The sequence below is a fragment of the Dendropsophus ebraccatus genome, chromosome 10 (genome assembly GCF_027789765.1).
Source record: "Dendropsophus ebraccatus isolate aDenEbr1 chromosome 10, aDenEbr1.pat, whole genome shotgun sequence".
In the NCBI taxonomy this organism is placed as follows: domain Eukaryota; kingdom Metazoa; phylum Chordata; class Amphibia; order Anura; family Hylidae; genus Dendropsophus; species Dendropsophus ebraccatus.
The window spans coordinates 59,399,687-59,422,120 of NC_091463.1; the positions used below are offsets into that span (position 1 = coordinate 59,399,687).

The 22,434-nt window shown below is 42.4% G+C and overlaps 1 protein-coding gene across 2 annotated transcripts in view; it reads left to right on the forward strand.

Annotated features, from left to right (window-relative positions):
- Nucleotides 1–22,434, forward strand: part of NRK (Nik related kinase) — a 212,176-nt gene that overhangs the window by 16,361 nt on the left and 173,381 nt on the right. Inside the window, exons 1-2 of one of the 2 annotated variants that reach the window (XM_069942940.1) lie at nt 9,988–10,226; nt 20,132–20,197. In XM_069942940.1, coding sequence (XP_069799041.1) covers nt 10,170–10,226; nt 20,132–20,197 — 123 coding nt within the window. In that variant the 5' untranslated portion in view covers nt 9,988–10,169. Of the gene's footprint in view, nt 1–9,987; nt 10,227–20,131; nt 20,198–22,434 lie in introns of those variants that run through there. The other variant, XM_069942941.1, reaches the window with a different exon arrangement.

Genomic DNA, 22,434 nt, shown 5'->3' on the forward strand with positions numbered 1-22,434 from the left:
ACCTGCCCCAGTGTCTTACCAACGATGTCAGGCCCGGCACTCTCAGGCTGTCCTCAATTTTGTGAGCCTGGGTGAATGGACCATAGAAAAAGAGCAATAGGCATGTACTATAATGGTACACCGGCACACCAGAATATTAGATATATAAAAGTACTTTATTGAATCAGGTACAAAGATACAAATAAGAGGGTCCCCATTAAAAACATTTAAAAATCCCAAAAATACTCCAGGGAAAGCACAAGGTATAATGTTATCCAAGGTGGCAACCCCATGTACAATACATACAATATCCCTGTTATATACAAAAATACAGCGCAAAAAGATATAAATGTATCTATAAAGCAAACCACCATAACACAATAACACAACAATAGAGTAATAGAAGTAGATAGTGGTAGAAGATGAGATCAATATGTGGATATGAAAGAAAATGACCAAGGCTGTATATCACCATATAATGGGAACAGGGATAGATTGGGGTGCCGACTACAGAGCCCCACGCGTTCCATCCGTACCCTCGGACTTCCTCAGGGGTCTGGGTGAATGGAGCCACAGTGGGCAGGAGCTCCTCCGGACCATCAGGTAGGAGATATATGAATGGCTGACCCCAGGTCAACTCAGATATACTTGGGTGGGAAGTTGAGAAGTGTGGGTGGGAAGTGTTGTAGCCCACAAAGGGAGGAACATTGTCTCTGCAGTGCAGCAGGCAGGGCTAAGTCATACACCTTGTATGGCACATGTGATAAACCTCATAGTGCACAGGTTTCTTCGAACATTTCCAGCCAATTGTTGATCCCTTTTGAGGACGGATCAATGACATCATCCCACTCGTCTGTGTTCTGGAAAGTGCGCTGAACAACATCATCAGCGAGGAATCCCAGGCCACCACTCCAAGGCTGAACATTCTCCTTCTCTGTCAATAGTCTGTTCTCAACCATACTGGCCTGGGTGCTATCAGGTACTGCCTCCTCCCCCTCAAATAGTTTGTTCTCAACCATACTGGCCTGGGTGCAATCAAGTGGTGCCGCCTCCTCAAATACTCTCTTTTCAACCATACTGGGCTGGGTGCAATCAAGTGCTACTGCCTCCTCCTCCTCAGTCAATCCTGTTCTCAACCATACTGGGTCCAATACAGTACTATTACTGCTACTGGTTCCACTATCTGTTTTCCACCCTACGGGGTTCAAGGAACTTTGTGTCCTATGCCCTGTGTAATCACTTGGCTAATTTTTTTTTCACTATTTTTGCACTTTGATTTTTTCCACTTTTTTCATTGTAATAGCAACTGCAACTAAACGAAACTATACCCTATCAGACTTCCACTATTGTAGCTGCAATTATTCAGCCGTTATAGCAAGGTATATTTTAGGTTCGGTTCGTATGGATTCGAAATTCACGAAAGTTCACCGGATCGAACCGAACTTTTCAAAAGTTTGCTCATCGCTACTTTTAACCTGTAGAATAAACTTTGCATGTCAATTTTTTCGAATGGCAAACTCCAAAAACAACATATCATTCCAAAAATTTTCACAATTACATTTTTAATTTCAATTTAACTTCATAACTATTTTTTTGATACATTATAGGGATTAATATTTTCTTGTATAGTGACAACAGATTCTGCGTTGGTGGAAATTTAGAAACATTCTGGATGTAAGGCTATGTTCACACACCATAAAATAAGAGAAAAAATATGGCCGTGACTAGAGATGAGCGAAGGGAATTGCGCTGTCAATTCGCTTTTTTCTACAAAACAAATTCACAGATTCATTCCAAATTCAAATGATGGTGGACGCACATGTTATCTTACAGCACTGTCACTTGGAAGGAGCAAGTAGTGCCACCACCATTTCATGGCAAGGTCAGGATGTTTCCTCTGCCCCGTCTCCTGTGGTGTCTCAAACCCAATTCTGCTTGACAAGGCCTTCAGCAAGAGAGCTCCTAGTGAGCCTAGCAATCCCTCCCCCTCCCCCAGGGTCTCTGACTTGGCCACTCATCCACCAACGCCCACTGCTGTCTTGGGAGAATGTGTCATTTTACGCCGCTGGTCCACCAATGTCCACTGCTGTCCATGGCGGAAATTGAATGATTGACTGACTGATTGAGAGTTTTTTTTAAATTTCCCAACTTTTGACACTGTAACAACAACAATTGTTGAAAAAAATCGCTACTATTGTAGCTACTATAATTTGGCTGTTTAATGAGATTTGTTTGCATGCGATTCCCGAATATTCCGAGCCAATATTCGCGGACCTGGTGAAACAAATTTTTGACTGCTTCACTCATCTCTAGTCGCAACTTACGACTGTATTTTTTATGTAATAATGCCCTTCACTGAAGTCAATGGGAAACTGGCAGGCAGTGCAAAAACTGTATAAAATAACGTCCATAATTGATTACGACCAGCCAAGTAATGAACATGCTTATTATTTACCACCTGCTTTTTGCAGAATACAGCCAATTTGTCTCCTACCTGTTTAAAGAGTAGTTCTTTATAAATAACTTCTGACATGTCATCAGACATGTCAAAAGTTATTGATCGTAGTGGGTGTCACTGCTCAAAACCACTGTATTACAGAAAAGCCCCGGGCTGAAGTGTTGGAATCAGCGAATCACTGGGGAGTGGATAACATTCGCCATGGCCGTATCTTCATATCTCTCCCCGTTATTTGTATTTGTATTGACAGGTACGCTTTATAGTGGTTGTCCGGGGAGTAGAAGATGGCTAAAGCCTTCTGCTCACTGAAACTGAAACATTTTCTCCCTTCTCAGGAGGTGGGAGCTGCATTGCAATCATAGTATGCAAGCAAAACATGCCTTTATGTGATGTCCATTGCTGCACAGTGTCTCTGGAAAATCAGACTGGTTGATGTATATGGCTCAGAGCTAGAAGCTGAACCTTGCATTATTCATGTAAGGCATGGAGGGGGGAGGAGGAGGCATGCATGCTCCAGCTGGGTGCCACCTTTTTGACACTTAATAGAAATACAGTGGCACCTTGGTTTAAGAGTAACTTGGTTTGAGAGCGTTTTGCAAGAAGAGCTCACAGTTTTTAAAAATTGTGGCTTGGTTTAGGAGCATTGCTTTGGTTTAAGAGCTCCTGGTATTGGGTGGGAGCGTGAGTGGGGGAGGGGCATGGCCTGCATAGCGGGGTCTGCAGCACAGTACTCTGACCCAGGAAGTCTCTCTCACCTTCCAATTTATAGCAGATCCACTTCAGGCTGGGGCTTGCATCAGGGGACAGGACTGTGGGGGTAATCTCTTTATAGCTTTAACCCCTCTCTCCCCGGACAGAGAGTGCTGCTCTACTGTGTCCACATCTGCCCTGCTCATTCCTTCATGCTCCCTGCAGTCTCTATCAGTCCTTGTGTTTCCCATCCTCTCCATTCCTGCTATAATGTGCTTGCACTCACACTCAACTATACATACTGCTGCTATAATGTGCTTGCACTCACACTCAGCTATACACACTGCTGCTATAATATGGTTGCACTCACACTCAGCTATACACACTGCTGCTATAATGATTATAAAATGATTTTTGGGGTGTGGAACCAATTGTCTACATTTCAATGATTTCTTATGGGAAAATTTGCTTTGGTATAAGAGTTGGATTACAAGCATGGTCCCGGAACGAATTATGCTCGTAATCCAAGGCACCACTGTAATAATAATAATAATAATAATAATAATAATAATAATAATAATACTTTTATTTGTATAACACACACAGATTCCACAGCACTTTACATAGTACTTGAACTTAAAGCCTAATATAGAGCTAACAGATTATCTTTAAGGGTCTATAATTAATTGGACATCGACTGAAAGGGTAGCTACACAGCTCTTGCTATAAGACTTTCTTTACCTGCTGGTTGTCTGCACATAAGTATTAGTACTTTCAAGTATGTAAGGAAATGATCACATCTATGTTATAGAAATAAATAAATAAATAAATAAATAAATAAAAATCTATCTTAACCCCTTAAGGACAGAGCCTGAAATGGCCTTAATGACAGAGACAAATTTTATGAATATGACCAGTGTCACTTTAGTCATTAATAACTTTGGGATGCTTTTACCTATCCGGCTGATTCTGAGATTGTTTTCTCGTGACATATTGTACTTTACATTTCTGGTAAATTGGAGTCGATACTCATAACAAATCTTTATGAAAAAAACCCAAATAATGTGAAAAAATGTAAAAAAATGCATTTTTCCAACTTTGAAACTTCTTTGCGTATACAGAAAGTGGTTATACCACATAAATTATATATTAAATAGCATTAGCAACATGTCTACTTTATGTTGGCGGCATTTATTAAACTATCTTTCATTTTTTTTAGACGATAGGAAGCTTAAAACATTAGCAGCAAATTTCCAAATTTTCAGTAAAATTTCAAAATCAGATATTTTTAGGAACCTGTTCAGATTTAAAGTGTATTTGAGGGGCCTGTATGTTAGAAAGCCCCACAAAGCACCCCATTTCAGAAACTGCACCCCCCAAACTCTGCAAAAGCACATCCAGAAAGTGTTTTAACCCTTTAGGGGAGTCACAGAAATAAAAGCTAAGTGTGTAAGGAATTTGAAAATTTTAATTTTCTGTGCAGAGATTTTATTGTAATCCAATATTTTTCATAATTATAAACCTATTACCAGAGAAATGCACCCCAATAATTATTGCCCCGTTTCTGCAGTTTATAGAAATACCCCATATGTGGCCCTATTGCGCTATTTGACGCAACCACAAGCCTCAGATATAAGGGAGCGCCTAGTGAATTTCAATGCCTCCGTTATATTTGGTCATTTTTGACTGTACCACTTCAGGTTGGCAGAGGCTCTGGGGTGTCAAAACCTAAAAAACACCCCTAAAGGGACACCATTTAGAAAACTACACCCCTCAAGGAATGTAACAAGGGGTGCGGTGAGCATCTGGACCCCATAGGTGCTTCACAGATTTTCCGAACAATATGGCGTGAAAAAAAGAAAAATTTATTTTTTACACTAAAACGTTGTTCTAGCCTTCAATTTTTCATTTTCTTAAAGGGATAAGAGGCAAAAAAAGACAAAAAATGTGTAGCGCAGTTTCTCCTGAGTACAGAAATACCCCACATGTGGCGATAGAGTGCCAAGGGGGCGCAGGACGAGCCTCCAAAGGGAAGGAGCGCCAATTGGCTTTTGGAAGCTGAATTTCACTGAAAAGGATTTCAAGGGCCATGTCGCATTTACAGAGCCCTCGTGCTGCCAAGACACTGGAAACCCCCCACAAGTGATTCCATTCTGGAAACTACACCCCTCAAGGAATCTAACAAGGGGTGCAGTGAGCATATGGACCCCACTGGTGACGGGCACAAATGTGGAACAATGTGACGTGAAAAGGGAAAAATTTCATTTTTTCACTTTCATGGCACAAATGTGCCCGTCATCAAGGGGTCCATATCCTCACTGCACCCCTTGTTAGATTCCTTGAGGGGTGCAGTTTCCAGAATGGGGTCACTTGTGGGGGGTTTCCAGTGTTTTGGCAGCACGAGGGCTCTGTAAATGCGACATGGCGTTCATCATCCATTCTAGCCAAATCCAACCTCCAAAATCCAAATGGCGCTCCTTCCCTTCGGAGGCTTGCCCTGCGCCCACATGGCGCTTTATGTCCACATGTGGGGTATTTACGGACTCGGGGGAAATTGCTCTACACATATTGTGTGTTTTTTTTCTCTTTTAACCCCTTGTGAAAATGATAAATTCAAGGCTAAACCAACATTATAGTGTAAAAAATGTAATATTTCATTTTCACGCCACATTGTTCCACATTTGTGCCCGTCACCAGTGGGGTCCATATGCTCACTACACCCCTTGTTACATTCCTTGAGGGGTGCAGTTTCCATAATGGGGTCACTTGTGGGGGGTTTCAACTGTCTTGGCAACACAGGGGCCTTTTGAATGCAACATGGCCCCTCGAAATCCATTCCATCCAAATCCAGCCTTCGAAAACCAAATGGCGCTTCTTCCCTTCGGAGGCTTACCCTGCACCCGCATGGCGCTTTATGTCCACATGTGGGGTATTTCCGTACTCAGGGGAAATTGCTCTACACATTAAATGTTTTTTTTATCTTTTAACCCCTTGTGAAAATGAAAAAACATGACAAGATTAATGATTTAGAGTAAAAATTTTACAAAAATTACACTAAATGTTGGTCTAGCCTTGATTTTTTTCCATTTCCACAAGGGGTTAAAAAAGAAAATGAACACAAAACGCGTAGGGTAGTGTCCCCTGAGTACGAAAATACCCCACATGTGGGCATAATGTGCCATATGGGCACAGGGCAAGTCACCAAAGGGACAGAGCGCCATTTAGAGGCTGGAATGGAGGATGGAGGCCATGTCGCAATTACAAAGCTCCTGTGCTGCCAGGACAGTAGAAACCCCCGACAAGTGACCCCATTCTGGAAACTACACCCCATAAGGAATCTAACAAGGGGTGCAGTGAGCATATGGACCCCACTGGTGACGGGCACTTACGTAGAACATGTGCCGAGAAAATAAAAAATACAATTTTTTTCATTTTCACGTCCCAAATGTGGCCGTCACCAGGGGGCCATATCCCCGCTGCCCCCCTTCTTAGATTCCTTATGGGGTGTAGTTTCCAGAATGAGGTCACTTGTGGGGGGTTTCTACTGTCCTGGCCGCACAGAGGCTTTGTAATTGCATCATGGCATCCTCTAATGGGAATGGCGGCCATACCTACTTAGCTGGGGAAAAGGGACCATTCTAATTTATTTGGGGGTATTAGGCCAATTATTAGTTTATAAGGTTGGAAATGACAGGTGTCCATCAAATTCAACCTGTGTTGATCCAGAGGAAGGCAAAAACCCCTCGTGAGGCAGACGACAGTAGCCTCATCACAGGTGAAAATTCCTTCCCGACTCCATAATGGCGATCAGAATAATCCCTGGATCAACGTGACCCCTGAAATAGGAATAAGGGACAGAATGTAGATAATGTAGAACCCCAGTGACGTGTGGTACGCCTTGGAGCGATCCAGTATGCAAAGGCCGGGGGGATCAGGACAGGTGTCACACTGGAAAATGGTGTCCTTCCTGATCCCCCTGTTAGGCCACACTCTGCGCTTCTTCTGGGGTCTCCCTTTCTCCAGTGTGGGGGACGTCACCTGGAAAATGTTGTCCTGGTGCGATACGGGGTCCTTCATATCCAGAAGCGCTGGGTCCGCTCCATGGCTGCTAAATATTAGGGCTCTATTACTGCTTCTGATATGTTCGGATCGTGCCGCAAGCTACAGTAGCTCGGGCAGCAAGGGACCAGAAGAGGGGGTGCTGGTATAAAAGTTATCCCCGTACAGGTGGTAACCTTTATCCAGCAGTGGGAAGATCAGTTCCCAAACGATCTCCCCACTAACTCCGAGGATGGGGGGGGAGGGGGCATCTGGGGGCTGCATTCGGGTGTCCCTTCCTACATACACTCTAAGGGTACGTGCACACTGCGGAATCGCGACAGATAACCCTTCGTGCATTCCACAGCTGGCACCCACCGGCGGAGTGATGCAGGCGCACGTCTCCATCCGTGTCATAGACTCCATTCTATGCACGGGCGGATTCCGCTCTCTGTCCAACGTATTCATTCTTTGAATGGACGACGGAATCCGCCCATGCATAACATGGAGTCTATGACACGGGTGGAGACACGCGCCCGCATCAGTCCGCCGGCGGGTGCCAGCTGCGGAATGCACAAAGGGTTATCCTTCGCCATTCCGCAGTGTGCACGTACCCTAAATCTGTAAGTGTACCCTGAGGTACGCTCACACAGTTTGTAGAATTTCAAGCCATACAGTCATCTCTTATTGGGACGGTACTGGCGGAAAAGACGTGTCTGGGGGGCAGCGTACGCTACGCTACTCCCAGACACGTCACTGGATGATGAGGATGATGAGGATGAATGGAGGAAAGAAGGATCCCCCCATTCATCCTCACTGGCTGTTTCGGTGTCGGAGGTAATAATAACGTATCCCTCTGACGCCGAAAACACCCAGAGGGCCATTTGTATACGGGGATTGGTATATGGGGTATGTAGTGGTGTAGTGTCAAACTTTATTCAATGTAGTGTGGTGTAATGTAGTGTTTTTTACGTGTTTTTTTACAGTAAGTATAAAAAAAAAACCTACGCCAACAAAGGAATTGCTGATAAATGCCGCACTTATGTGCGGCACTTATCAGCAGACCGTGGCAGTAGGATATAGAAAAAAAACACCCTACGCCAAAAAGGAGGAGTTGCTGATTAGCAGCGCACTTTCGTGCGATGCTGATCAACACTCAGCGGCGATAGGGTGCGGAAAATAGAAAAAAAAAATTTGAAAAAAAAAAAAAAAAAAAAATTCTACATTCTGAACATCCCTGTAGCTGCTGATAAGTGTATTACACATATCAGCCGCTAGAGGGCAGCAGAGCGCAAAATACGGAAAGAGCCGACGCTGGAGCCGAAAATAGCCGAGAGAAGCCGAACGTGACGTCACGGAAGAAGCCGAAGACCCGAACGAAGACGAGGATGCCGCGAACCCGGAAGACGCCGATCAGGAGCCCGGGACAGGTGAGTAATGTACAAATACCTGCTCTGGACCCCTCGGCTACCTAGCTGAGGGGTCCAGGGCAGGTATTTACTATATTGTGGGACTCTGATCGCCGTGCCACCGGCCCGATCGCCGTGAACGGTCGGCCGGCCGTTCACGGCGATCGGGCCGGTGGCACGGCGATCACCATTACTTTTTACAGTAATGGCGGTCGGTGCCGTCCGCGGATGACCCGGAAAGGTTCCGATCGCCGCTATTGGCTGATCTGAATTGATCAGCCTATAGCGGCGATCGTAAGCACGGGGGGTGTTAACCACCCCCCGTGCCGTGAAGCTAAGATGGCCTGCTATGATTTATAGCAGGCCATCTTCCCCGACCGCTGTGTGTGAACACGCAGCGATCGGGGAAACATTGGGCGTAAATTTACGCCCTGATGCGCCAAGTACCAGGGCGCGAGGGCGTAAGTTTACGCCCGATGTCGTTAAGGGGTTAACATAGTAATAATCCGCTTTAAAAATGCAACATAACTTATTGTACATCACTACATTGTGACAGATAGTTAGACCCTTCTGGTATACGGATTAGTATTTCTTAGACCTTGGGAACTCTACCCCTTCCTGCCTAAGGGTACTGTATGTGCACATTACGGAATCCGCGCATAGAGCTTCCAGCGGATTCCGCTGTGCACCTCCCACTTCAGGCTCCATTCTATGCTCAGGCAGATTCCGCCCAAATAATTGACATATCAGCAGAATCTGCCAGAGCAGAAACTATGGAAAGGGCTCAAGTGGGAGCATGCAGCGGAATCCACTTGAGGTTCTACGCACGGATTCTGTAGTGTGCACATACCCTAAGTGTGGGGGCTTGCTTAAGAGGAGCAAGAAGCGTGGAGACAGGATAGAGATCAATGGCTTTACTATGTGAGACCTAATGTTTTTGGACTTTTACCTGTTTATTATCTATCATTTTGTCTGATTATACCTTTGTATTGACGACCATGTACCCAGATCAGGGCTTTATTTGCAGACACCTTCCATAATGCCCTATGTGTCCTATTGCTATAATCCCTTTACCACTATTTTCATGAAAAAGTTATTTTAAAAAAATTACCTTACAAAGTATAACTTTTGAGATCTTGTCTAACCAATACAACTACTAGTAGAAGTTACAAACCATATTATATACTATCATATAGTAATAGAACATCATTTGTTCAGACATTGAGGGGCTGGAGATGGAGAGTAATAAATAAAAAGTATGAATAATAAATCTTTTGTAGTCCCAGAATTCAAGAGCGTCATTTCCTTCCCTCACTTTCACCAGCAAATAGCTCGGCAATGCTCTTTCTTAAAGAAAAACAGATTTGTTTCCTCTGTGTGTGTTTTCCGGGTTGTGCTGAATGTGAAGTTTCCTGTGTTTGTCACAGAGAGACACACACTTCCAGTTCTAACCATGGGCTGACACACACTGACATCTCTTCGATATGCAGATACCAGAATATTATCCCTGCAAGCAAAACTAAAAGGAAAGAATTGGGAAAAAAAAAAAAAAAACTAAAACTTTTTTTTTATGCACTCCTGAAAGTAGATGAGAGATGGCAAGAATGCTGGCAACCAAGAGCCTGGACTATATCGACTTGGCCTCTTTGAGAGTAAGTTAATGATTATTGCTATTTTTAGAGGGAGAGTCTCTTTACGTGGTCTACAGCTGACAATTAAAGGACATTTAATTCAGGGACGGAACAGATGCTATAGCAGTCTGCTGCGGCAGGGACATGCAATGGGCTTCTCCAGGACTGGAAGGGTTAACGTGGAGCTGATGCCTTTTGGGAACTTTTAGTGTGACTCGCTAGCTTGTGAAGTTCTTATCGCTGGTGGACATGAAAGCTTAGATGGCAGGCTTTTTTTGCTGTTGATATTTTTTGGTCCGCTCTGTATTCATGTGACAGGGAGATTCGGGGCTGGCGTTGCAGTATTAATTCACACAGCATGCTAGAAACTCTGCTGCTCGGAGAATGTTATCACTGCTGTGATACTCTGCATTGTGCACCTCGTGTCTTAAAGGGTTTAATGCATTGCAAGAAGAATGACACCAAAAGTTGCTTTAAGGGAAACTTGACTTTTTGAAGCAGCTATTAACATTATAGTCAGGAGCTCCGTAAATAGAATAAATGTTATCATCTCCGTTACTGGAGCAACAAGCTGCGGGGGTGCATAGTAGTTTAAATTTCACATATAACCTGGAGACCTATTATTGGACCCAATGTGCTTTATTGCAGTTTATCTGCCATCCATTGATAGACTATAGGACGTACTATAGATTGCTCATAGATCAGCCCTGCACTAATCGGGAAGTACGCATTTAATATGACCTCAGCTATTGCTATTAGTGCAATTCCCTAATGTAGTGTGTAAAATGTTCCAGTGGTGGAATGTCCCTTGAAGCAGATGCAAGCAAACAATGTACATGCTATCTTGTCTAGCATCAAATGGTCAGTCTGGGGCCTCGCATTTCCCTATATACAATACTTAATCGGGGACTATAGTCTCATGCTGATATAACTTGGGGGCTCAGGTTTCTTCTTTTTATATGGTACAGGCAGTAACTTAGCCACCAGTCTGTATTCATTTGCTTTATTTGTGTGGGTATAGACAGAGACAGCATAAAGTTCAAATGAAAGTTAAAGCTTTTTTATACATTGGGCGCTGATAGTTTTCTAATTTGCAAGACATAAGATGAGTTGGCCTGCTCCCAAGTCCTTTACAAGGTTAGTCTAAGAGTGTTTACTGAAAACATGGACCACTAATATGAAATATACAAAGTGAATTGAGACAGGGACAATAGCCTGAAAATAGACTTGAAACCAGATTATATCTTAACAGGTCTAGACTTATATGCGTCTTCATTATTTTGCATATATTGGAAACAATGGCTAAAACCAAGAGAAGTATAAATGTGCTTGTACAGCTTGGCTTCCAGGTCTGTTCTTTGACTGTTTGACTGTTCTTAATTTACGTAAGAAAAAAAAAACACTTAAAACTTAAAAATTTATAGTAAAGCCAAGGTTTGGGGAAGAGAAAGGTTTATCTAGCAATTGCATACTTCTATATGGTGACTCTAGATCCAAGCAATTGACCCAAATTAACCCAAAGGAACTGTGCAAAACCCCAAACCTGCCCTGCAAATGGCATTAGCAGATTCATGTAATCATCGGGATGCATACTATAGAGGAGGACTGTGCAGATGCTATAGGGTCCTGTTGTCCTATCCTGGTTTGTCCTATCCCCTTTGCTACTAAGTGGTGAGAAACTTTACTACTTGATGTGGAATGGGCCCATAGTTATAGATATGGCGTGGAGGGGGAGGCAAAAAAACAGGTACTTGTTACCTGGTTGCAACATTGTTATGTTTTTCTTAGGTTTTTCATAGGTTTCTATGGTACAAAATATTGGCAACTGGTGTATTTAACAGGGTTAAGTCAGGATAAGCTCCTGGTTCTAATAGCTTTGAATAGTGTAGCTGGCAAAGTATAACCCAAGCATGATGTGAAAAGAATCCAATAATGGCACAGGGTGATTATCGGAGATGAGGCCAATAAGACTGGGAATCAGCTGATAAGCAAGCAAAGTTTGTTGGCTGCTCCCTTTAGACTGAGGCTATGTTCATACACAGTAAAATGAATGTGAAATACGAAAGTAACTTGGAGTGAAAATAAAATAATGTGTGAACAGACTTAAAAAATGTTAAATAATGAGAATGTTCATTCAATTACGGTTGTAATTAATTACAGCCCTTATTCTATACTATGTGTGCACTGCCGACCAATTTATCATCGACTTTGATAAGGCGTATTATTATAATGAAAACACGCCCATATTTTAACCGCAAAACTACGTCCTGTTTCAAGGTGGGAACGTATCCATAAACTGCAAAGCATGGAAGACCTTGGGGGGCATTTCATCCTACCGGTTTTATTATGAGGCATGCGTCTCTTAGGTAAATCCAGCGGGACTTGTGCCTTCTGGAGCACAGAAATCTGCACCTCCTCTGGAGCTGGTCTGGATTTCTGCCATGATTTAGTCATTACTAGCAGGTATAAATCATAGTAAATCTGAAGTGAAAGGAGGCCATACCCCTATGTTACCATGCTACCCCCCATCGGGCCCGCACATCAGACAAGCAGGCCATACGCCATGGAAAAGGTGCAGATTTTTGCAAAAAAAAACCGAATCGACCCCTTCTCGATGGCATACACAATGGGTGCATTTAATAAATGTTCTCCCATGTATAAAATAAAACATTTGAACTGCACACTATTTTGTCATTCATTGTAGTGGTAACACATTGGCCCAGATTTATTAATCTGTCTGCAACAAAATCAGACAATGCGTTCGATTCTTATCCTAGATAGATTGATAAATCTGGGCCACTGCGCACATAAAATGTAATGTTCCTTCAGGAAACAATATAAAACCCTTTTCCAGAAGCAATCTGATGGCGCCATACCAATACTTAAAGTGACTGTACCACCAGGCCCAGACTGAAGCACTGGAGGCGGGCCGACCCACCCCCAGTGGGAAGAAACCCCAGCCCCTCCATGACGTGACTCCATTAGAATCAATGGAACCCTATCATAGAGGGGTGGGGGTTTCCTCCCACTAAGGGTTGGTCAGCCCACCTACAGTGCTTCAGTCTGTCACTTTAATAATAATAGTCTTGTTCTTCATTGCCACCTATTAGTGGACGCATCCTTTCAAGTGAATGGTCGACCCATGGAAACACTTGAAAAATCACTAGAGAAAACAGAATTTCTCCTAGAAGGGAAAGTTAGATAGATTACAGTGAAGAAAAGTGTTTTTTTTAAGAGGAGGTACTCATGCACTATTGAGTAGCCAAAAGGAATGAGTAATTTTGAAACATTCATTCACAATCACATAAACCACTTGTTAAAAAAAGACTAAGCTATAAGATTTATAGTTTTATTGCTGAAATAACCACAGCCACTATGACTATGACTACTACTGATGGAAAAGGAAGAAATGTATCTAGAACAAATCACAAAAAGTTCTGACTCTAACTTATCTGGATTGCTTGTTAAATCCAAGCAGAATGGGATGGGAATAAAGATCTATACTTAAGTCAGACATATTGGATATTGCAGTTTAGTAGCCAATACACGGGTTTCAATTTGGAGAATATAATATATGTATATATATATATATATATATATATATATATATACACACACACACACACACACACACATACATATACACATACCTACACAGTTGTGCCTTGGATTACGAGCATAATTCGTTCCAGGACCATGCTTCTAATCCAAAGCACTCTTAAACCAAAGCAAATTTTCCCATAAGAAATTACTGAAAGGTATAACATATAGTAGTGCATAAACCTGAAATAGCAGCAGTTTGTAGATACAGGATGGAACTGCAGATCCCCATAATGCAGTAGTTTGGTATAACAGGCTAGAATAGAGAAGCAGGGCTGCTGTCCGAGGTCTGTGTGGTTACATCACAGCAATGGGGTATGGGGGTGTTCAACATGGACCAATCAGGAAGTGATAATCACAGAGCTGTGCAGGAGGACAGTGACAGAAACTTTTCTATACTGCTGTGTGAGAGGCTGAGTTTAAGTGCAGGCACATTATAGCAGCAGTGTGTATAGCTGGGTGTAAGTGCAGCCACATTATAGGAGGAATGCAGGGAGCATAAAGGAATGAGCAGGGCAGATTTGGGCACAGTATAGCAGCACTCCCTGACTGGGGAGAGAGGGGTTACAGCTATGAAAAGAGGGGTTACTGCTAAGAAGAGTCCTGTCCCCTGCTGCAAGCCTCAGCCTGATGTGGATCTTCTATGATCTGGAAGTTGAGGAAGACTTCCTGGGTCAGAGTACAGTGCTGTAGACATCGCTATGCAGACTATGCCCCTCCCCCACTCGCCCTCCAACCCAGTACAGGGAGCTCTTAAACCAAAGCAATGCTCTTACACCAACTTACAATTTTGAAAAACTGTGAGCTCTTCTTGCAAAACGCTCTTAATCCAAGTTACTCTTAAACCAAGGTACCACTGTATATATATTTAAGGGGCTTTGAATGAGACCAAAGGTATCGGAAGCATAGGTATTCAAAAGATGGATATGTACCCTGTATATTTTCTCTCTTCGTTGGCATCTCAGATAGCTGCCAACATTCACCTGCCACCTTCTTCTTCACAGTTATATGCGCAGTAATTACTCTTCACCTCCAAGGCCCCATAACAGCTGCTATCTATGTGTGCTGCCCTTCGAGTTATGTCCATGTATATTTATATGTATGAATCCTTATTACCATGCTAGTACCTTGGACCTCGGTATGTATAGGTTTCTTTGTTTAAAAGTAGTGAAATTAAATTAAATTTATTTAACTTCTTAATTATTGAAAAACTGGCAGAGATAGTAGAATAAGGAAAGAGTGCATTATATGGGAAAACACACAAATAAGCAGCCACTTGGGAATACTGCAGTAAGGAAACCACTTTTAGTCAGAAGAACATTGCCAAGTCTCCAGCTTCCAAATATCAATTATATGGAAATAAAAATAGATGAAAGCATGCAAGAGGATGAAACAAAAGAAAACACAAGAAATCATATTTGAAGATTCCTTATTGAAATGCTGAGGAAGAAATCTTGTTTTATTTAAGATTGAAAAGCCTTCCTCAAATGTATCCTGGGATTTCTATGGTCAGGACCCAGACAGATTACAGTCCTTAGGGGGACATTAAGTGTGACATGAGCCAAAAACTGGAGTATGTCCCGGTTTCAGCTAACGGTTGGCTATATTAGAAAGCAAAACTAGAAGAAAGTAGTTCTTAAAGTCCTGAGCTGAACTGGCCTGGGATCTATATAAAACAGAGTATAGCATGGGATCTGCATACAGTAGGGTATATAACCTGGGATGTATATACAGTGGGGTATAGCCCATAATCTGTATATAGTAGGCAGTAATCTGCCTGGTATCTATATACGGTAGACCAGACTTGGGCATTGTAGGGCCCGCGGGCCACATCTAGCTCTGACTGGCCCACGTGAGATTTCCCGACATACAAACCACTCAGCGCACTGTTAGGAACCACAAGTGGTTATTTCGTGGTGGATTAAAACATGGACGTTAGTCCTGCAGGACGGCAGATGCTACATCCCTACACAAACAACATTCTCATGACCATAGTCATAGTGTGGGATCTGTATATAGTAGGGTATAGCCTGGGATCTATATACAGTAGAGCAGTGCTTCTCAAACTGTGAGGCGGGCCTCACCAGTGAGGCGTCCCCTAGTTGTTTGTGAGGCCCAGCTGGGGAGCCAGTTTGCACAAAAGTTACTATGATCTGCACAGTCCTTTTGCTGTTTGCAACTATCTTCATTTTAGCAACTTTATTACTTGCTTTATTAGAATCTAGAGCTTGGGAGATAGGTGAAAGGTAGCCCTAGCATTATTTTCAGCTTTTGAAAGGACCACAGATGGTGAGGCCCCGGCACCCTCTTGGTCAGTCTGGTGAGGCCCAGGCATTGCCTTGGTCTGTTGGGTGAGACTCCAGTCGAAAAAGGTTGAGAAGCACTGCAGTAGAGTATAGCCATGGATCTGTATACATGGCTGGGGTGTGAATACATGAAAGTCTGCACAAAGTTGGATGAATCCCCCCAATATGTCTATTAAAGGGGTCTGGTGTGTGACCTGTATTCATTTCGAAGTCTGCTAAAAGCGTTTATATGTACAAAATAGAAAAGTTAAAATAGGATGCAACCAAGTATATTCATTTGCACTATAACATTATATAAGATAGGAGCTTAGTATTCTGATTCAAGATGAATCCATCTGCTTAGTTTGCTCCTCTGTAGGGTTCTGGTGACTCCATTTTTAATACAGCCAAGCTGTATTTCTACTGTGTAATTTTGCTGCAAAACACATGCCACACACATAGCTTTAACTTATACATCATGGAAACTGCCATTTAAAAGGTACATCCACATATACAATTTATCCTAGAAATGATCATTTCTCATTTCTTGGGTCAGTGGGATGGTCCTAGCAGACAGACTCCAACCAATCAGATTCTTATCCCACATCCTCTTTAAATTAAGGGTTCCCCTTCACTGTATCTTTTTACACTTATTCGTAATAACCTCTGTGCAAAACTACATTTGAAAAAAGGAGAAAAATTCTCATATATAAATTTACAGATGATAAACCACCACAGATAACCCTATTAGTTTATCAAAGAAAGTTCTACAGGCAGAGGGGTAAGTCATAGCTGTGTGGCAGGACCCACCACTACCATGTTTCTTCTGTAAGTCTGGTGTCCTCTTACGTGGCAGAGAGGCATTGGACCTTCGTCAGGACCCAGATGCAATTGCCACCTCTATTCCCCCTATAGTTTCATCCCTGCCTAAAGGCTGTAACATGTATAAAGCCAGGTACAATAGTGTCCAGCAGCACATGAGTTAATGCCACTGAATAAGATTTACAGAGATCTTAAAGACGCTACATAGCAGGTATCTAATCCGTCCCTGCATACAGCAGCTCCTGACCTCCGCTGCTTACATAATGGGATGTTAGAACTAGGACAGCCAGCTGTGCAATCTAAAACAAATAAGACTGGCTCGGCTTTCCTTTTAGAGGGATCATCTGGCGCGGGGTTTGCCATGTGGATCTGGTCTCACAAATGATCAGTCAAATTGCTTCAAATGTGCTTTGTTTTTAAGGGAATTACTGCACTCTGCCAAACAACCAATGTGACTAATCTGCCTATGTGAGCAAGGCCTGAATCAGCCGCGCCTTTACAATCAATGAAGGAAAGTGGACAGTGACAGAACTGTGTCTTTTTTTTTTGTTAGCCATTAAAAGGTATCCTATGTGTAGGTATCCTATCTGCTATTTGGATTCTCTCATCGAGAGCAGTAACACATTTTTCTAACTGGTTAATAATAACTTTTCTTTTTCCTTGTAAGTGCTGTAACATAATGCAAAGCAAATATTACTAATACAGTGAAGAGAAACTTATTGGGCGACCTTTTGATTTAGATAGGAAGAGTGTAATGCCCCATTTACTCCACATATGAGTGATGGGGGTCCCAGCAGCAGGGCACCCGATGAGCAGCCTATTGTCCAGGGATCTGGAGTTGTTCAAACCCCTAGTAAATATAATTTGTGTAATATATCCTTATGACTTAACACCTCAGCTTGTTTTCTTCATTGGGAAACTGTTTGCCTCCAGTAGACGGAATTTGCAGCTTATTACAAAGGAGAGCTCTGATACTTACTGTGCCATAACTGTAACAAGCCCGTGTGATCATCACAAGACCACGGTGTCATAGTGTATTTCCCCTGGCAAAAACAGCTGATGGCTGGGGAATTTAGCTTCCCGCTCAGTTTCCATTATGTCCTTATTTATAAGGTTATAGTTTGTAGCATATATATATATATATATATATATATATATATATTTATATATATATTTGTGTTCTCATGACGCATTCGTAGTATCTTGTGTTTCACTGCTCTTTCCATCAAAAGTAATAGTAAACCCTAACACCACATTTTAGACTCGGCAGATCCACTGATTTTTGGTACAGATTTTGCACTAAAAGGGAGTTTTCAAAACTTTATTCACATGTAGTGAAGAAATCACAGGTTTTGAGCATGCTCGGGTTCGTCCGAAACTGGGTGTGCAGCATTTGATTAGCAAAGGCTGAAGAAGTTGGAAACAGCTCTAGAGAGTCCTTGAAAAACTGGATACAGCCTATGGCCATAGGTTATATCCATGTTTTCTTCAGCCACCAGTAATCGAATGCAGACAGATAACACATCCAGACAGATGACAGTCAGTCACATTCAATGTTGGGAAATGAAATGAAAGCTGAGCTGTGATTTCTGAGACACGAATCAGACAAATTGATACAATTAGGAAAATATCAGATCCTGTTGTCAGGCCGCTAAAATGCTTGATTTACATAGCCATCACTGGATGTCTACATATAGACCATCACTGGCAGGTTTGGCCATTGGTGTAGCTACCATAGAGGCAGGGTAGGCAGTTGCTATGGGGCCCGTGCAGGAGGGGGGGCCCAGGGGAGAAGGTAAGAGCGTGTGTCCTTAACCCCTTATGTACTGCTTAACCCCTTATGTACTGCAGTGTGTAAGTGACCCAATGTTTACTTACATGCTGCAACACAAAAAAAGGGTTAACAAGCAGAAGACAGAGATCTCTACTTTACTGGACTGATAACCCCTGCCCTCTGTTCTCCAGCTGGCAATCAATATATATGCGCAGTGCTTTGTTTTGTGTGTAGGGGAGGGGGTCCATTTTTGCTATGGGGCCCGGTGAATCCTAGCTACACAATACACAAGATCCCTACATCCCCACTCAGCTCAATGTACATGCACACACTCTACCAAAGAATGAATACTGTAAAACCTCACTGGTGAGATCAATCACAAAATACTAAAGTGCAACAGTGCAGCAATATAGAGTATACCAAGTAAGAACAATTGTGTAAAAATAGACAATACAGCTGAAGTACACAGGAAAAGATATCACCAAGTAGAGTGCGGTCTGCTGAGTGGGGTATAAAACACCCTACGCGTTACGTCCCGTACCCGGAACTTCGTCAGGGGTCTCTCCACAGATAGATAATGGTGAAGAGAAAATGTCATGTGACATCAGTGCAGAATTTCAAGTGGATTCCGCAGGAAAATGCACAGAGAATCTGCTTGAAATTCCACCTATTTTTCATCAGGAAAATTCCGACATGGTTAAGCGTTCTGCCTCAAGAATTGACATGTTCCTCTTTCGGCAAATTAAAACAGCTGACAATTCTTTGGTTGAATTCCGTTAAAATCCTATACAAATCAATGGGGTCTAAATTCCACTCAAATTCCGCTCCTATTCTACCAGAGCTGAAAAGGCTAGGAATTTCAAGCAGAAAACTTTCCTCCTCAATTCCTCATGGATTCCTCAGTGTGAACATACCTAACCCTATACCAGAGTAATCTGGCTGCTTAGCCCCCCCCATAGGGAACACATGAACGTTTGGCTGTGCCTAGGTGACCAAGGCAGCTATTAGCAGCCCCCAAATGACTAGGATTTCAATGCATTCTTACTCTCTCTGGACGCAATCCACTGCTCTAATGATTAAAATACAGAGCTGGGACCTTTACAAGCACATGTAACTTTTATCATCTGCAAGATGAAGCTCCGTAAAAACATGAATATGAAAAGGCAAAATATATTTATGTCCTGAATTCATCTCGTCCTAAATTACATAATACATAATCACAAAAATACCCCTGAATAGCTTATGAAACCAAATACTGTATGAGTCACTGACACAGAAAACCGAAATAAAGTAAACTTAGCATTCAAATGCATTTCGAGCTACTTTACAGCAAATTGATTAATACAGAATTCATGAAATCCTCTCAGTGGAAGCTGGTTAATGACTGCTTAAGCCTCGTAACTGCCTCTCCTAAGCTTTATTTCTTCATTTATTCTTCTCTACAGGATCCGGCAGGGATTTTTGAGCTGGTAGAAGTTGTCGGAAATGGGACATATGGACAAGTCTATAAGGTTTGACTGGTTTTACTTTTTTATTCCTAGGTCAATTATTGTTATATTACGCTTGTTATTACTTGTAACAAATTATTAACTCTAGTGATTTTATACCAAATATTGGTTGCCCCTTTGTTTAGGGTTTACAATAGTGATGAGCGAGTATGCTTGTCCGAGCTTGGTACTCGTTTGAGTATTAAGATACTCGAGACAATGGCATCTTCCTCTTCCTGCATGTTTGGCAGCTTTTTTTTTCAGACAATCATCATGCAGGAGAGTCTTTGGGAGCTCGTAGCATCATGTGGGAACTCTACATGTCGATAGCAGTGATTGGCTGGTCAGATCAGATGACCCGGGCATATAAGAATCTTGCATGCTGGAAGAGATTAGGGACAGAGCTGCTGAGAGCGTTAGGGAGGGAATTAGCTTTCCTGTAGGCAGGGATACTAGACAAAGAACCCAACAGCCCTTGTAAGGGTTTAAAATTTTTATTTTGTTTGGAGTACTCCAGGTTGCTGACTGGGACTTGCAGTGCAGCTACCACGATCTTAGCTGTACACTGTGGTGATCGACTGCTGGCAGAGAGTGTTAGGAAGGGAATTAGCAATCCTGTAGGCAGGGATACTAGACAAAACACATTTCCGTGGTGTTTTCATCATTTTCTGAGGTTGTCAGGTTTTCACGCAACCTTCCCTGGGCCGAGCTTGGGTCCCCTGCAAAAATGCTCGAGTTTCCCATTGACTTCAATGGGGTTCGTTACTCGAAATGAGCACCCGAGCATCGGGAAATATTCGTCTCAAGCACCGAGCACCTGAGCATTTTAGTACTCGCTCATCACTAGTTTGCAATAATCATTATTCTCTATATTGAGCAGCAGTAGTACAAATAACACATAACAGCCCCAAAATGAAAACTAGGCCCCTTTTTGGAACTACCTGAAACCACTATACTCCTCATCTCCCGCAATGGGATGTCCTGGTGCCGTATACATTCCATTTTGCCAACACTGCAACTACGGAGAAAAAAATCTCTGGACATGTTTTCTCCACTTGATTGGAGATTAGAACACGTGGAAATTGTCCTGTTGGGCAGATTCAGGTACTTACTCTGTGCCATGCATGCTTTATATATATAATGAATTTGAATTGCATTGCTACAATATTTACTATAGATATGAACGTGATGTTCAAAGCTCACAACTGGTTTGGGCCCTTCTACTATAACAAGGCATCCCACCACAAATGGCCCACTAAACTAAATAGGCAAACCTCTGTTGTGGGCCCATGGCTGCAAAATAAAGTGAGACCAGATAAGAAACAACTTCCCTATGCTTTAAAAGTCCCCATACACTTTTGTAAAAAGGCCAACTTTTCTGAGACTTACCGATTGTCCAAAATGTATGGAAGTTTGTTGACTATTCCATGACAGATCACAGAAGAGAAGGGTCAGACATGTTGGATTTCAACTGCTTGACCCTGTGTGAACACTACGGAATATGTGCAGAGACTTCAAGCGGATTCCACCATGCGGCCTCAGCTTAAAGTTATGCCCATCTTATAGACTCAATGATATTCACCAGTGAATTCCGCTGTCTGCTCAAAGAATTGACATGTCAATCCTTCGGGCGGACAGTGAAATTCGCCAACGAATATCATTGAGTCTATGGGAAAGGCAGAAATTCGTGCAAGGGCCACATGGCGGAATTTGCTTGAAGTCTCCGCACGTATTCTGTAGTGTGCACGTACCCTTATGGGAACAGTCTGCTGGGGTCTTACCTCTCTTCTCTCCTTTGAGACCACATGAATGTACAGCCATGCCAAACATTTGTGTGTATGAGGAAATCGGAAGAGATAGCTGTCACCAAATTAAAGTTTTGCTTACAGCTATTGAAGTGAAGGTGTATAGCCTTGCACAGGTGTAGGGAGTTCACAACAAAGAAGTAGGGAACCACACACTTAAAAATACATTGCAATCATAGAAATTTTTTATATCTATCTATCTATAGTAAAATAAGACATAATGCCTGTTTTGCAGTAAAAATTAATATAAGGCACTATCTTATTTTTGGGGAAACAAGGTATATTTATAATGTTAGTATTCATAAAGCAATGCTGTATAAATATAGAGCACAAACATGTGCTGCCTAAACAGCATAGCAAGCTGAACGTTCATTTGGCGGCTGCCACATCTATATATACCTGAAGACATGCTCTACTAAAACCGTGCATACGAGTTTAATTATTTATAAAACATAT